The sequence below is a fragment of the Sebastes umbrosus genome, chromosome 7 (assembly GCF_015220745.1).
Source record: "Sebastes umbrosus isolate fSebUmb1 chromosome 7, fSebUmb1.pri, whole genome shotgun sequence".
NCBI classification, from domain to species: domain Eukaryota; kingdom Metazoa; phylum Chordata; class Actinopteri; order Perciformes; family Sebastidae; genus Sebastes; species Sebastes umbrosus.
Window position 1 is genome coordinate 27,686,000 of NC_051275.1, and position 18,014 is coordinate 27,704,013.

The 18,014-nt window shown below is 42.0% G+C and overlaps 1 protein-coding gene across 1 annotated transcript in view; it reads right to left on the reverse strand.

Annotated features, from left to right (window-relative positions):
• Positions 1 to 18,014, reverse strand: part of ankrd13b (ankyrin repeat domain 13B) — a 51,922-nt gene that overhangs the window by 17,303 nt on the left and 16,605 nt on the right. Inside the window, exons 3-9 of the mRNA XM_037775231.1 lie at positions 10,400 to 10,535; positions 9,050 to 9,174; positions 8,020 to 8,065; positions 7,288 to 7,431; positions 6,043 to 6,283; positions 2,247 to 2,313; positions 444 to 525 (exon numbers count right to left, since the gene is read on the reverse strand). Coding sequence (XP_037631159.1) covers positions 444 to 525; positions 2,247 to 2,313; positions 6,043 to 6,283; positions 7,288 to 7,431; positions 8,020 to 8,065; positions 9,050 to 9,174; positions 10,400 to 10,535 — 841 coding nt within the window. The remainder of the gene's footprint in view (positions 1 to 443; positions 526 to 2,246; positions 2,314 to 6,042; positions 6,284 to 7,287; positions 7,432 to 8,019; positions 8,066 to 9,049; positions 9,175 to 10,399; positions 10,536 to 18,014) is intronic.

Genomic DNA, 18,014 nt, shown 5'->3' on the forward strand with positions numbered 1-18,014 from the left:
TGGAGAAATTCAGCTGCCGCGCCTGCAGCTGTGAACACCTTTAAGGTCTAAGAGGAGACGATGTCGAAGGCACTGAAGTACAGCTGACGAAATAAAGTGACTTCATGGTTGATCATGCTCATGTTTTCTGGTCTTGTCCCTCTATTCAGACTTTCTGGAAGGATGTAGCAACAATCATCTAGTCAGTTTGTTATTCACATCCCTCTATCTTAGATATATCCCTGACAGGCTAAGTGAAGACGATACCTACCTCCTAAAGATCTTGCTGGCAGCATTTAAGAAGGTTATTTACAAAATATTGGCTTCAGAAAAATTGCCCAACTGCTGACCTTTGTTTGCTTTTTTTTCATTTGTTTCTCATTGACTTTTTGCCCCCTCGTCTTGTAAAATGAAAATTTGTCATGAATAAAAAGTAAAAAATATAAATAAATAAAGTGACTTACCTTTTATCTTGTTCTTGTTCTGGTCTGATAGGTGGTCAGTTCTGGTCCTGGTGATCAGCTCCACATTGGATGCTGCGTACACCTGAAAGAGGAGGAGACAATTAACTCTTGTGTTCTGCTGACATTGGCTTAACGTCCTTGTTGTTTGGTACCCCACTGCTGTATGTATGTATAATAATAAGAAGAAGAAGAAAAATAAGGATAAGAAGAAGAAGAAGAAGAATTGCAAAATCAACCATTTATTCCTTTAAAGGTACGTGTGTAGGATTTGATGGCATCTAGTGGTGTGGTTGCAGACTGCAACCAACTGAGTACCCCTCCACTCACTCCTCCCTTTCCAAAACTGCGGTAACGTGAGCCGCCGAGTGCAAAACTATGGTAACGCTGTTCGCTTCGCTCATCCTTACCATGATAACACTACTTTAGGAGCAACGGAAGTCAGACGGCGGCTGTCGATACCACGGTTTTGCACTCTGCGGATCACGTTAGCGCAGTTTCACAAGCGTGTCGGAGAACTATGGTGACCTTCAGGTAACATAGAAACGCTAAAGTCTCTCCAGAGCCAGTGTTTGGTTTGTCCGTTCTGGGCTACTGTAGAACAAGGGTGGAGCAACATGGCAGACTTCATGAAGAGGACCCGTTCCCTCTGTAGATATGAAGGGCTCATTCTAAGCTGACGAAAACACAACAACTCTTAATTTCTGGTGATTATACACTAAAGGAAAGATATTTATGAATATTATTATATTACATTTCTGCTAATATTTCCCCCGAAATGCTACACACTGTTCCTTTAAATATTTTTTGTTAATTTTCTTCTGACCTAATTAAAACCCCAAAAGTACTGAAGTGGTAACCATTTCCTCTGCCACAAACTGGGTTTTGCAGATTCCATAAACATGATGAAATACAGAAATGAGCATGAAGCATTGTTATTGCATTGAATAAGGAAATATTTTATGTTTGCTTTGTTATATGGACTGCGCATGAACAAATAAACATTGCTTTTGTTTGAAAAAAAGTTCCTTCTCAGACAAGGAAATGTAGTATGTTACCCTAGTACATAGTGATATAACTTTGGTCGATTAGGTCTGTGAAACCCCAAACAGAATACCAAAAATGTACATAACCTATCAAACCCCTTGTTCCTGCTCTGCTTCATACAGCTCAACTCCTTCAAGCTACAGTTCACAGCAGAATACTGGAATTCCTCACCAGTGACCATAAAAAAGGAAATACTGATTAAAAATTGAGCAAGCTTTACACTGGATGCTGGACAAGTGGAGGCAAGAGCAGCTCAACAGCAGTTGTCTGTTTACGTTTGTACCTCTAAATCATTGATGCAGAAAATAGGTGCTTTTCAGGCAGCAGTATTTTACTGTAGAGCCTGTCTGAAGTGCTTTCAAACCACTAGTGACAGATGGTCCTGGGTGTCCGACTCCCATCTATCCCTTCAGGGGGTCAAGAAAACAAATCGGGTCAAGGTAATGCATGTGTCTGCGCGATAGATATTCTTTTTTTTTTTTTTTTTAACTAATTTGAAAGGCCATCTGGTCTTTTATATACTCATACATTTTCCTCATTTGAGGGTAAAGAATTCTTGTTTCAGAAATTCATCTGTCATTATTTAAAAATATAGAAGGTTATGTTGTCAAAAGGTTTTAAAATAACTTTGGGAGTGATTCTTTCTGGAGATTAAACTCTTCAAGTGGAGTGGACTTTCAGGAAATATCAAACTGAGCTCTGACAGCAGCGGTGTCTCTGGACAGTGTGAGAGATCAGTGAGCTGTCCGAGCAGCCTACCTTGGCTTCATATCCATTCACCGTCTCAGTCTTCTCGCTCCTCCAGCCAAGTATACCCGTCTTGTTCCTGCAAACAGATTCATCACATCCAACATCAGTTCTGGTCTCAACACACAGTTGCAATCACAGTTGGTGTAGATTATCCGCCTGTCCCAAACAATCTGCAGAAATGTACCTGAGAGGATAGCATAAATACAGATTAGATTGCAAGTCACAGGCTCTGGGTTTTTCTCTATAATATGGAGCCTGAAAACAATGCAGCCATTGTCCTTGTCTGTCGACTGTGAAGATCAACAGTTCAGCGTGCAATTAGGAAGTCTGCCCAGAAGTTAGTGAGGCGTATCCCATCTTCATGATCTATTCACATCACTGAACTCCCTCAGGACCAAACCACAGAAAGTCAGTTTCTGGGATGATTTTCACATATTAGCACATGTGTTTTGAGGTCATGGTATCTTTGAAATGATATCAGGTATTTTTTTTATATTAATCATATTTTAAATATATGACAATTTTGGAAGAAAGGTTTTGGGGGATTTTCAGCCATGCGGTGGCGAAGTCAGTCAGAGAAATGCAGTCATTTTGGTAATTATCTGACAATTCATCTAAGGGTGCCGATATTCCTTCTAAATAGTTTGATCGGTGGTCTCTATAAAGGCCGATCATAAGAGCCGATCAGATGACGCATCGATTCTGAATTGAAAAGTTTTCAATACTCATTTGCCTGCTTTCTCTCCTGCGCTCTCAGAGCGACACAGCTTGACACACACAGGATATATTATATATGATATAAAATAGCTTATCTGATTCTGATAAATGATGAAATATGCTATGCCTCTCATGCTTGCCAACCCCTTTGATTTTCCTGCCCTGAGACAAGCAGACACACACAGCGGTCATAATGTGCAGTGAAAATAATTATAAGTAAATATATAATAAAATAAATGATATATTAAAAAACACATACAAAGAGCAGAGGAGCAGAATCGCTTGTTGACCGACGCGGAGATGTTAGCATTTAGCTAAATGCACCGCTGTGCCTAAGTACAGCCTCATAGAGCCACTCGCATGGCTGTATACCATAGACTGTATATAAGAAGTGGACGTAGTCACCGTGACGTCACCCATTGGTTTGTGGTCTGCCGTTTTGAAGCCTCGAGTTTGGCATTTTGGCCGTTGCCATCTTGTTTTTTTGCAACCAGAAGTGACATGAGAGGGTGGAGCTAAGTACAACCGAACGTTGCAACCAGAGGAGTAAGGAGAAAGTAAGCAAGTTTAAGGCACTTCTGCATTGGCTTCCCTTCTCAAATCCCGGAGTTGCCCACTGCTACAGTATATACCCTTAGTCTTGCTGTCCAACTAATCCAATGTCAGACAAAGTTATGTCCCTGTCTGAATGTTGAAGTTATATCTCAGCTCAATTACCAGGCGTTCAGTGAACTTTGTACTCCTTAGCGCAACCCTAAAAACAGCAAAACTGCAGCGCTGTAGTTTTTCTGCCTGGCTGCATAAAGACGTATTAATAACGCCAGAGGTGGATGTCCTGTCTGTGGTGCTTGACAAAGTAGTTGGCTCCAGAGCATCATAAATAGATTATTGGCATGTAGACAGGAGTGCTGACCAGGGAGAATGCACAGAGGTGACACTGAGGTACAAGTCTGACAGGGAGATGATTACCTCTCCCAACACGCACACACGCACAACCACACACACACACACACACACACACACACACACACCACCTCTCCCTGCTCACTTCTCTCCGTCTTCTTGCTTTTTATCGGTTAACATTCACTTCCTGTCTCTGTGTCTTTCCCCATGATTCACCTATCTATCACTGTGTCTCTCTGCAGCCTATTTTTCTCTCTTTTCTCCTCCAAAACTTCCCGTATTGGTTTCCGTATTGTACTTTTGTCCCTCATAGTCTTGTGTCCCATTCATCTTTCTCTCTGCGTGTCTTCTATTTCCCTCGTTTTTCTCTGTCCCAACTCATTCTCTCTTCCCCATCCTCTTTCTTTTATCCCTCCTTTCTTTACCATTTTCTCCCCTCTATCACTCTTTGTCCAAAACCTTCCTTGTTCTGTCATCCCTCTCTCTTTCTCTCGGTCACATCCGTCTTATCTCACCACCTGACCAGAATGAGATGAGTTTTGTCCTCTATGCTGATTGCCTCGCCACTCTCTCCTTTCTCAACCCCTTCTTCTTTTCATCTTTGAGTCGATGTCACTTTACGTGAAACTGAGCTGTAAAACTGTACCGTTAGCATAATAAAAAGCTCCTAAATTGACTGCACACAAGCCACCTGCTCATCCAATTTTATTTTCTGCCCCTTTTCTCCTAGACAGCTTACGTCTTGCCTGCCTCTTCCATGGCTTTCCGTTCTGCTATCTGCATCTCCATCTTTATGTTCACCAGTGCATCTTACTTGCACTGGAGTATTGAGCTTTTTTTAAATGGCCTGAGCCTGATTCACACGGCCTGGAGCTAATTTGTGGCTCACTACCTCCACATCGTGCTCACTCCTGACACACATTTTTAACCATCTGAGTTCACAAAAGACACAAAATATCAAGAATGGAGTATTTTTGGTTAGATTAAAAAGCAATGACTTAAAGAGACCCAATGTAACTTTTGCTGAACAGTGGCTAATGTGGTCACAAGAACTACAAAATAATGATTTAGTTTGTTTTTTTACTGTATTTGTGCAAGGGTTAGTTTAGAGCAGGGGTCTCCAACAAGTTGATACTTAGTTGAGGACACGCCCAAAACAGAATAAAAATAGTAAATATAAATTAGTGCTAAAAGTGTGAGAGTAACTCAAGTAGGGAAGAGTCATGAAGGCAGCAAACTGACTCAGTAAACCAGTTACATAGCAATGAATATCTAAACATTTGCTAACTCTAGGAAAATTAAGCATGTAGCAGCAAAGCCTCTGATTGCATTGAAATGAGCCATGGTGTTTAATATTTCATCTGTAACAGGAAGAGTGTCTTATTTGTCCTTTAAAAATAAACATAATTTCACTTTAAACTACTACAGGATTTTATAATTAACTCAATAGTTTAATGCACTTTCATTGCAGGAACATTTCCCCTTGGCTTTATTCTAGATATATCAGTAATATGTGGTTCAATTAACTCTTTTATTGTCTCCACTTCCCCCTCTACTGCTGCACTTCTGTTAGTGTTTTCCTACATTTTATGAAATGCATTTTGACAGCCACCAGAGAACGTGCCTGAACTTGTTCCACTCAGCCGTGGGTTGTAGCGTAGGAGACGGCAACAGTGAAAGAGTGACAGAAATTCAACAACAAAAGAGTGATTTTCTCCACTCAGGAAAAATAGAAAGCCAGTACTCAGAACAGAAAATGTCCTGAGGCTGAATTACATTGTGTTCAGCTGGGGCTACTGTTGGTGGAGAAAATTATTATTGTGCTTGTTTTATGGAAGATTTCTTCCTGTATGCTTGTTGAACACAGTTGCAAAAGACTACATGGTGAGGCTCTTGAATTCTGAGTGAAGCTATACAAAATCCTGATGTTTATTCTTGATGTTTTAGATTTTCTGTTAACAGCGGCATCGGAAAATTAACACATCACATCATCTAACTTTGCTTAGTTATTCACAAAAATTCAATTCAGAGGTTAAGAACAGCTATGTATGAATTTTTATAGCTGGGATTTTTCCTTTAATTTTATGTGTGTTTGGGTCACAGTCACTACTGGAGGATTTCTGCACCACTACACAGTTTAACATTCCCTTATTCATATTCTGTGAGTATCAGAGTTGCATCTGACCTCTCGAAGGCGATGTTGCGTGTGTCCAGCTGAGTGGTCACCACGGCGGCAGACAGCCTGGCTGCTACCTGCTCATCGCTGGGCTGCGTCGCCCCCAGAAGGCCCAAACTGGCGTCGTTTTTGCTGCAGGCGGCGCCGTTCACCCGGCCAGGTGAGAGCGCCGCGAGAGACGAGACGCACAAGGTCTCGCAGAACACCAGCTGCCTGTCGTGGTCGACCTCCATCACCTCTGCACTGGAGTCTGAGAGGCAAGAGGGTGACAGACAGGAAGAGCAAAATGAGGGCAGTATTAGTGAGCACGAGAGAGCTGATAAAAAATTGATAGTGGAAAACACTACGATGCAAACATGCCAAATGAGACACAAACATACAAATGTACATGTAAGGAAAAGTCAAGGGAGATGACGACTGATGTCAAGAGACTGCAGAGGGACAGAAAAAAGAAGATCGAGGCAGGGAAAAGGTTAGAAGAAGAGGAAGTGGTGTGGTGAGAGGAAGAAAGATAGAAATAATAGAAGAACTGTGTGAAATAATGCAGAGAGGAGCCAGTGGAGAGTCGAATGAGTGGAAACAGCTGCGCAGTGAGGCTAAAAAGAGGCATGGGGGAGAGAGAGGATCATCCTGGAGAGACGCAGTCACAACTGCACCAATCTCTGTGAATATCTGCTTCATCTCACATTCACTTCAAATGAAGCCTGTGTGACTGATAAATACAGAAATGTGTTTCTTAAAATCCAGCTTTGTTTAACTTGGACCAGTGAATTCATATGATCAGCCTGTTAGGAGCATACTGGCGCCGAAACTAGGGATGCGCAATGATATCCGCACGCATATCGGTATCGACAGATAAAGGCTAAATGAAATATCGGCATCGGACAAAAATGGTTAGTAAGACAATGCGTATGTACACGTGATGCGAACCTTTGACGAAGCAGGTGCAAAAACAAGTAGGTTTGTACAGGATGTCCCGTGTTGCGCTAGTGATGATTCTCTCTGACCAATCAGTGCAACTGCAGTGTTTTGATTCCTCCTTCTACCTCACTTGGAACCTCGACTGAGTTGGTACCAATAATGGAGTGGTTCTATTGGTACCATGCATAACTTTTGCTAGTGGAAATGCAAAAATAACTTTTCTAATGTGTAATGAACTGAACTGAACTGGACAGCTTGGTGGAAACATGCCAAAAGACTGGACACAGCACAACACACATTCACACACAGTAAGCATAGAGTTTAACCTCTGACCTTGTCCCCTGAAAATGAAGCTCCGGTTTCCTCTCTGCCAGGTCATCTGTTCGAAGCCCATCAAGGTGGTGTCAACGCGGAGACACTGACCACTCTTCCAAACTCTGTAGGTGTCGCTGGGGCAGATACGAGACACCAGGGGCACTGAGGACAAACGCAGACGCACTTTAAATTAGGTTTTTATGTAGAAACGTATTGTTTTAGAAACGAGAACAAATCTCCTTCCAAAGTCTCGGGGCAACGAGTTTTATTGCAAGTTGTATTACACGGCCCCAGGCACAACGTTTAACCGAGACTAGCTTGAAATCCACCAAAACCAACCTGGAAATGAGGAAAATCTGAAATTATTGCATGAGAGTCTATGGAGCACATCCATATAGTTATGGGACCCTGGTCAGAGCTGGCCGATGCTACGCTATGATTGGCCAGTCTGCGTTCGAGGGCCAATTTACGAGCAAAAACATACAATTAGTCACAAGTCCGCTATAGAGACTACTACTGAAATAACATCCACTTGTGGTTTTGTGAAGCACTTAGGATAACAAACACAAGCTGTTTAACTCTAATCCCAAAGCCACACATACATCCTGCTGTGTAGGAAGTGTGTGAGCATCAGTACAACAGGAAGAAATAGGCCTCTTCAGCCCCAGAGAGGGATGATAACATGATTAATTCTGACTGGTCTGTACTGGACCGCTTTACTGACTGGAATGAAACGAGGACTGGACTCACCCCAGCTGGTAAACTCCCATTTCATCTCCACATAAAAGTCCTGAGCCTGGAGAGAAAGAAGCAGAGAGAGGAGGAAGAGAAATATAAATGAGAAAGCAGTGGGCATTGATGAAGAGGAAGATACAGAGAGAGAGAGTTTGGGAAGATAGAGAGTGATGAATTTAAAGATGGATAGACAGAGAGAGAGCGGAGGAAAAGAATTGCAGTGATGCTGCTTCATTGTCTCTTCCAAAGACGTGGGGACTGGCACAGAGAAGTGGTTTCGTGTGTGTGTGGGGGTTAATAATAGAAGTGATGGATGGAGGGGAGAATGATGTGGATGGGAGCAGCAGCAGATGAAGAACGGTGAGCGATGTTTGCAAGTGCAGGTGTGCTTGAGTGCGAGTACTCATTGTCAAAGTGTGAGGGTGTTGTGTCTACCATATGAGTGAGTGTGTGTGTGTGTGTGTATATATATATATCGGGAAGCCAGCTGGAGCAGATACACAGAAGGACAGACTGTGTGAAGGCAGCTCCCTGCATCTCTGCCACTGCTCTCTGCAGCTCTATACTGCTGCAGCGGCTTCAACACGATCTGCTGCACCTCGACGCTTTACTGTCAAGATTTTAACCGTCAACCTTCAGGCCCTCCACTCACAGCTTTGTCCATCGCTGCGCTCCTTACCCCTTTAGGGGAAAGCGATGACTCAAATTACCCAGAGACAGAGGGTTTTGCAACATGGAGACATATCGTTTGAGTGTATTTCCCTTGTTGGGTAGTAAACAAACTTATTAATACCTTCAAACAAAAAACAAGAATATTTTATCCTAAAACAAAGATGTAAAAAGATTCATCTGCATTTCAAATGAATGCATCTCTGCTCACAAACTCCCCTGATGTGCCTTTGTAGTTTGTGTTTTGTTTCATGTATGTAATTTTTGTGCTTCTACACACACGCTTGTTTGTGTCTGTACAGGTGTGTGTGGACATGGGAGTATCTTTTTCCATGTGTGCATCAAAGTATGTGTGTGTGTTTGTGTGAAATCCTACTTGGCGCAGTCGCTCCAGCAGGACGGGGATGCCCGCCAGTCTCTTGGCAGTCCTCTGGTAGTCACGGTAACGAAGCACGAGACGCACCAACTCCGGATCTCTTGTACTCACCGCCTCCTGAAGAACTGAAAGAGGGAGCGAGACGGAGAGTAAAACAGAGCCAATCACTCAGACCTCATCTAAAATTTATGCACATGAGCAATTCAAAGGGGGGCAGCGAGAATTGCCGAAACTGAAGTAGGCCAAAGGAAAAAGCTGGTTCGACCAACTACTGCGGCTCGCCCATCATTCAACAGACCGCCACTTTGCTGTTAATCTTACACGTTGTTCTACACTTGAGCAATTATATAACAATTTCCTTTCTCTTCTTTTAAAAGCAAACATCATTAAAGGCTAACACACACACACACAGTTCTCTGCAACCACAGAAACATTCATGACAATACCACAAATGTCACTTTCTAGCGCTTAATTCATCGCCATTAAGACAAAAAAAGTCTTATGTTACATGCAGTGTCGCACACAGGCAGCAAAACCAAACCTAAGGAGGAGGAAGGGAGATTGTGTTCACAATAACGGCTGTTAAATCAGCCAATATAATTTCAAGGTTAAAAAATGAATTGATTTCATGCTCCATTAGTCTCCCACTGCCAGACCTCCACATTACATTTGCACAGTGCCAGCAGATAAGAGGTGGCTGGCATCACGAGTGGTTTGTATTTTCTAAAACAATCAAGAGAACAAAACTGTGCAAAACTCATCGGTGCCGATGTAAAATAGAGCCAGTGGGAAATGTTGTTGTGCACCATTTTGCAAACACAATGCATGATATATCATACATTATAGATTATCGTAGTCTGCTTATTGTGACCAAGGGGCCCACAACCGCAACATTATCGGACCATTTGTGATGTAGTTTTTCACTGGGTTACTGCAGATGATAATGGCCATGCTTGGCAGGTTAAACTCTTCTGATCTACCACTCTTTATAAGTGGAACATTTTCTGGACATCATCATTTGAACAATAATATAAAACACATCACAGAATGGGCCAAGCAGCCTGTTTTTCACTCCCAGAGGGTCTTAATGATCAGACTGACGCCACATGAAGAGCTTATCACAGGTGCTACAAGTAGCATTTGAACATCAATGAATGGTAACACTGTACAATAAAGGTACATACGCTAAGGATGCACAGATCCTGATACCGATACCAGGGCTTTGGGTATCGTCCGATACCGAGTACGGATCCGATACCAGTGTTTAATTGATAATCCGTATGCCTCACTGCGTGGAAGTGACTGGGATCATTCTTTTATGTGTAAGAACTATACTACACACTCACTCACCTGTCCATCCATTGCGGTTCTCCTTGCTAACGTCAGCACCGTGCTGCAGCAGGACCCTGGCACAGTCCAGGTGGCCCAGCGTGACAGCCAGGTGGAGAGTAGTCCGACCACGAGGGTCCACAGACTCTAAATCAGTCTGGATGGAAGAGGAGGAGGAGGAGGAGGAGGAGAAAGAAAAGAGAAGGCAGAAAAAGGAGAGAAAGCGAGAGGGGGGCAGTGTAAATGAGGAAAGTGAGCGTAAAGGTAAGAGGAGTGGACAAAGAGAAATAAAGGAGGGGGAGAGGAAACTAGGGTTAATTGTGCATCGTTGTAGTTCTCTTCTGTCTCAGGCAGGCTGGGGACGAACAGAAAAACATAATAGAGACACAAGTGTGAAGATGACGACAGAGAGATGGAAACTATGACAGGTGTTAATTGATCTGTCATCACTCCAACATGGCTGGGGGCTCCACTCCCACTTTTATTCTGAGCTGGATGATTGGGTTTTTGCTACACCGAGATAGGACTATCTACTCCACACCAAGAGACACCCTCTTTAAGCAGCCTTCTGTCTGTTATCCTTCAAAAGGTTCAGAGAAGGTTGTCAGTTTGAATCCCTGGCAGGGAAATATGAGCAGGTAAAGTAAATAAGGAGCATAGCTCTTAATCTGCCATGCCCTTGAGAAAAGTATATAACCTGTAGCCTCTTTGTGACCAAAGTGCGTAGGACTTCGTGTCATTTAGCGAACTCCTTCCATGTGCCAAGCGTGTAGGAGAACTACGCTGGCTGACGCAAAAAAGTGAAAATGCAAATGACCCTATAGAGCCAGTGATTGGTTTGTCCGTGAAAAGGACCCGCTCCCTATGTAGATATAAACGGTTCATTCTAAGGTAAAGAAAACACAACGATTGTTATTTTCAGGTGATTATACACTAAAGTAAAACATACTTATTAATGTTTTATTCCTTTTCTGCCAACAGATCCCCCTATTTGTTACACACTGTTCCTTTAATGCTTCACTTCAGCTCTCAGCTCTCCTCAGTATTTAGAAGCATGTCAACTAGACCTCATTTGTCAGCCATATTACATTAGTGGTAATCTGCCATATCAATCATAATCACAATGCTCTGATAGACTGAATTAAAAAGAATCATTGCAGGGGGGTTTTACAACCCTCTCAGACACATTAAAAGACATTTGATAGACAGCTGTGGATAATTTAACTTGTATTCTCAGAATACTAACTTATTGATATCTCAATCAAAAAGGGGGTTATTGAGCTGTGCCAGGCAAAGTTTTATTTTTTGTTAAACAGCATATGTTGATTTTGAGCCCTGAAGAACACCAATTTGCTTCCTTGCCGAACAGGACGCTGACTTTCGTTGACTTCGTTAACAAGCAATTTCTGATTCTTACAAACAGTCCCTTTAAATCTAAGGCAAAAGGCAAAACAAATTGCTTGCCGGTTGTACAAAGCAAAGATATGACCTGTGTATTTAAAATCACCAGTGTTCACTGCCCTCTAGTGGTCACTGTGAAGAACTGCAATATTAAATTAGTCAAGTTAGCATCAATGCTGCCATGTTAACATACTTACACTTCTGGGAAATGTACACTTCCTTTGCACATTACATGATGCAGGTATATTGCTTTTATAAGAAACATTAGAGATGCAGCTACTATTATTAACATATAAATGTCTTATTGATACCTCTAAAGAATATAATCAGTATTGATAACTGTGTTATTCCTACTAAAGTCTGCAAAGGCGCTAGCTTGGGAAATTCTATGATGCAGTTCCTACCTGTGACCACTAGAGGACATTAAAACTTGTGCTTTTAAATAAACAGGTAAAGTTAGCAACAGGCCATTTTTATTTATCAGTTGTTTAACTTCAATAATGTGTATGTTTTTTAAGCATTATCAGTTCCTGAGTCTACCTCTATGTTGATGCTAGGAGATGTTGATCTGTGTATTTAAAATCACGAGTGTTCACTGCCCTCTAGCGGTCACTGTGAAGAACTGCAATATTAAATTCATGAAGTTAGCATCAATGCAGCCATGTTAACATATGGGGGGGATACACAGGGAGGATAATCAGATTTACCTTTTGACATGATAGGCCGGCTAGCTGTTTCCCTCTGCTTTCACTCTTTATGCTAAGCTAAGCTAATGAAATACTTATGCAAAATTAGAAAGTATTACTGACACTCAATATGTCAAGGGTAAAAATGGAATAAATACTGAGGTTGGAAAGTTTCTGTCTATTACAGCCAGGTCTTGTTGTGCCTCACATACATTTACAGGACTGTTAGACATGTTGAAAAGAGGACTGTAACACGTCATTATTGATTAGGAAGAGAATCCTACAAGTGTTACCGTGTCAAACAGCAACACTGCCCACGTTACTTACAATCTGTTTACTACATGAGCTGTGGTGTTTGTACACCTGATGAGATATCATGTGTCGACATCCATTTAATCAACCGCTGGCTGTATTGCTCTGCAGGAAACTGCTCATCCCTCTCTCTCTGTCCATTTCCCACGCCGCTGCACCACTGTTTTCATGTTGCCTCTCTCTGCAGCGTGCTGCACTGATCTCAGATCTGCCATCCAATTAAACGGTGGCTTACGGCCACCATTATTCAGGACCTATAGGCTGATGCAAGGTCAGTTCTGTCAGTCCGCTGCAGGTTTGAATTCTAATTAAGGATTACTCTCGGAGATAAGTGTAGCGTGACTCAGAATCAGCACTTTAGTAAAGACCTTAAGGAAGCTGTGGACTTTTCTTTCTAGGAATAAAAATGACTCTATTTGGAGAACATTGTGAGGGTTTGAGTTGTTATTTTTTATAGTGTGTTTATAATATCTGATGTATCAGAAATATGGCTGAGTAGGTGAATTCAGGGAAGAGTCCTTATTGATTCACATAAATCTTAAAATCAAAGCAGCAGAGGGGGAGAAAATGGGTGAATTATTAAGCAACAGAGAATAAACCAAACAACTCAACAACTCAATATGAGGAAGCTGCCCTCCTCTGACTGTTTACTGCACTCAGTGTATAATCGCCTAATAAAAATGACTGGCAGCTACTGTCCAACACAGGTTAACTGTTCGAGAAATGCACAGTGAGAACAGAGCCAGAAAGACGCATTATCAATCAGTTACTGCGGGTTTCTGTTTCTGGGATTTGCAAGGGAAATGAGGAAAACGGCACAGGATACACACAAACATCGATGAGCGTGTGAATGCAAATACAGACATGAAGGTACACGTACAAATGTACACGTACACAAGGCTCTTAAAATGTTCATACTGGATTGAGTTTAGTAAAACGTAACTCAATAAAACTAACGTGATATGTCGTGGTTTCAGTGTGTTAATGGGTGCACTATCTCAGTACGATCTCTAACCATCCACTCTTTGGTTAACAGCTCCCTGCTCACAGCTCTTTCAAAAAACACAAGGCTAGAGACATTTTTACTGAAAGAAACTGCCTGTCAGCAACGACTGAAACATGTAAGACAGGCGAAGGTGGAGAAAGAGAGAAAACGAAAAGAGCGACAGATTGCTGCTGATGCAAGTGATGGCTATGGCAAACAAAGATATGGGGAGGGGTGAGGAAAGAGAACAGACGGAGGAAGATAGTTAGAAGGGAGGAGGAAGGCAGAGAGGGGAACTGAAGGAGACAACAACATGAGGGAGTCCCTCTGGAGCCGAGGAGACTGGGGAATAGAGGGTGGGAGCGTCGTAGCAACGCAGGGGAAGAAAGAGAGCAGCCAGCTTTGTTTGTGTGTTGCTGGATAACAGACATACTGGTAACATGCAAATACAGACAATGTCAGTGCTGTGTGTGTGCATGTCCATTTGTTTATTTTTAGGTTTTTATATCATTCTGTAGCTTCCCAGTAGTGTTCCTTATGTTTGTATTCAAATCCCAACATTCAAATTTTGGTCAAAGTGTGTATGTTTCAGCGTCATGCTTTTTCCAACGTGAACAGACGTAGGTTTCTGCATGATGACGCTGCTACGTACCTTATAGTCAGAGTATTAACGTTACATACAGTAACTTAGATGGCGGTGGTAATATCCCTCTTCAAATGTATTTTTGTATGCATTTCATTACATGCATTAAGCTTATGTACACCTTAAAATATGATATCTGTTGGCCTACGGATTAAATAGATATGGATAATTAGAAGGAATACCCAAGGCATTTTCAGTGCAAGCTAGCTATGTGTTTACACAGTGACACAGTTAGGCAGTTGTTTAGGGGTGTGCACCTAGACTCAGGAGGTCAGGCACTGATGCCACGTCAGTTTGGATCCGAAAGTCACACAATAACACAAATAAACTAACAGATCGATGCAGCGGTAGACCAGCAACTCCCGCGTTCTGCAAGGTAAAATGTTTTTGTTAATGGAGTCTGGTCTCGTAGCTTTGAAGACAGCGATTTAACTGCTTCAGTTCCCCGTTGGAAAGGACTGTCTGATGGTGAGGTAAAGCTGTGAAATTAGTTTAAATATAGCATACTCTTAAACTGATATAGATTTTTTTTAGGTGGCTAAAATACATTTTACTGCTGCTCCCGTCCACAGACGCTTTACCTTGTCGTAAGACAGCCCTTTCCAAAAAAAGCCACCAGACTCCATTCACAAAATCAGTAATTTTACTTTGCAGATCGCGGGAGTATACATACAACCCCACTTCAAAAAATCCAAATTAACCCTTTAAGTTATTTCCAAACTTAGCACAGCAAACTTTGACTCAGCTATTGCTAGTGTTCACATTATTCATAACCTTATTGATTAGCTTAGTTTGGTAAACTACGTCACTGCTTTTTGCAACGGCTGAGCGGACGTTTCCATTTGAAAAAAACCTGGGGCAAAATGCAGATGGACCTGCCCTTTTACATCATGAGAGAAAGAGGCCGTGCAAACAAAATCCCCACAACTGAATATTAATATTGAGTCTTGCAAAACATTTCCCGCCCAAATGGAAACAGTATTTTTTGGAATGAAACCCTTCACATATTGTTGAAAGGGAGAAAGAAGAGAGAAACAGAGAGACAGGAACAAAGCTGATGGTAAAAGAAACAGATGAGAGAAAAAAGAAGGGAAGAAAAACAAGAAAGAAATAGAAGCAACTTGGCTCTTCTTTCATTTTTGTCTTTTTATGGCACTTGTACTGTCTCGCAGCTGTCCTTTCATCCATTGCTCCCCCTTTAAGTGGCTGCGTGTAATGTTGGTGATTATCAGTTTAAGCTTATTTTACAGCTGTTCTCGATTTCAATGAGTCTGAATGCAAGAGCTGAGGGGGAACGGATGAAATGCAGCTTAAAGACACAAGGGGAGCTGGAGAGGAGGGAGGAGAGGAGATGCTAATAAGGGCGAGGCTAAACAGAAACATGTGGCAAGGTGGACGGAGACAGAAAAGAGAAGGGGGGAAAGTCAAGAAAGGGTAGCAGCGAGGTGATTAAAAGGGAGGTTGTAGGGGGAGACAGATCAGAGAGAGTACAGGATGCTGCCAGAAAACAGTATGTGAAATATAAAACACAGGATGACAACGAAGCAATTCACTGAAGTGCAGCTTCTGTAGCTGCTTCCACCTTTGCTCAACTATAGCTCCCGTCTTGGTAAAAGAATGATTGAAAAAAGCTAGAATAGGAGAATATATTTCTTCTTTCTTCTTGGCTCCTCTGTGATGAATCATACTACAAGGCACGCAGTATTATTTGCTACATCCATTAGGTTCATTGCAAGTCATTCTCAGCAAGGCTGTCAAATTAAAGCATGTATGTTGTTGAGTACATGTCAGCTTGTTAATGTCTCACAAGAGGCCTTACTCCTACCGTTTGATCTTATTCAAAGTCAGAACGTCTTGACTGAGAGCATCGTAAACCTGCTGTTCATGTCAACACTTTTGATGGAGTTTGAAAAGGCCAGGCATCCCCAATCTGGGTATTGATCAAGCAGCCTCTCCATCACCGGCTCTCCTCTATCATTAAATTTGTTGTGATGACGCCTTCGATCACTATCAGAAAAAAAAGTCGGCCTCTGTAGCCTCAGTGATTAGCTGCGGTTCATTTGGTCCAATTTGCATCAAAAGTGGCCGGAAAAGATATAAATTGAGTACGGTGAGAGATGATGATCAGAGTTAACGGAGCACACAGAGAGCTACAATTTACACTGAATTCTAAATAAAGTTTGAGACAGTACAAACTTCACTGATGCCAGCAGTGTCATGACTAAGCTATTCATCGAGAATTTCTATGCGACACAGTAACATCAGTGGCACACACACACACACACACGCACACACACACACACACAAAGCCCCTTTTCCAACGAAGGAACTTTCTCCCGGAACTGCACAAAACATGTAAAACAGTTGCCGCTTTTTCATACGTCAGCGGACTAATTTGCCTTATCTTCGTGGGACTTTAGACTGCTGTGGAAACACAGACGACAATGGGCTGAAGGAACCTTTTAGTTCCTTGAAAAGTAGTTCCTGGGAATAAAACATACACACACGCACACACGGGAGTACCACTTAAGTCCACTCAGAGCTAATGTCCTCCCACCACTAAACACTGACCTGCAGACACACTGACATACTTACTGATTCACATGTGAACATTGTTCAGTTGAAAAACAAAACACACTCACACATAAACTAAATCATGATGAAGAACAATGAGTTCCCCCATTAACAGAAGAGGAGCTCTCTGGAGGAAAGTTGTTTACAACTAATGGGTCATGTACTCTCTCTCTCTCTCTCTCTCACACACACACCCACGCACACGCACACACACACGTACACACACACACATTGGCCTTGTTTGATTTGTGTGGTTCTGTAGTTACAGTAGGGACATTATGTCATCCCTGCCCGTCTCTTAGCACCCACTCTTCGCTCCACAATGACATCACAATGGAGGGCAAACTGCGGTCACATAGGAAGTGCTGACACACGTTATGTACAGTAGAACATTTCTGGTAAGATGAAGGTTTTTCTTTTTAATTGCCCAGTTACAAGAAATACAAATCGAAAACTGGCTAACTGACTAAAGAGAGATGTAAATCATTAAAACAGTTGAGTTATGGGCAGTGCCAAAGACTGACAACAGAAAGAGAAGTGTTTCTAATGTTTATTACCGAGAGTAAATCAAACACTTGGTCAATCATATTACGGTTTAATGATGACAATGTATCTCATAGGACCTTTTTCACAGAAGATATTTTAACTTGTCATAGTTGGAAAGGAGTTACTAATAACACTGAGGATGGCTCTGTTCTATTCAAGTGCCCCAATAAGCTATGACCAACCCCGTCTCCCCCAAAATTACATTCCCATAGAACTAAACTGCAAAACACAACAAAACGCAGCAAAACTACTTTCACACAGGACCAAACACCGGTCTCCTGGGTGAAAGTCCCTACACAAACTATCATTGCAAACATATTTGTAATACTTCAAAAACAAACGTGATTCACAACGTTTCCTAGAAATGTAATTCACAATGCAGTTTTATTGTAATGTTTAGGATTCAGGGCTGCTATGACTGTGTGATAGTGAGCAAGCATGCACAATACCAGGACCCTAAACCTGAATCAGCAAAATGGGAAATGACCC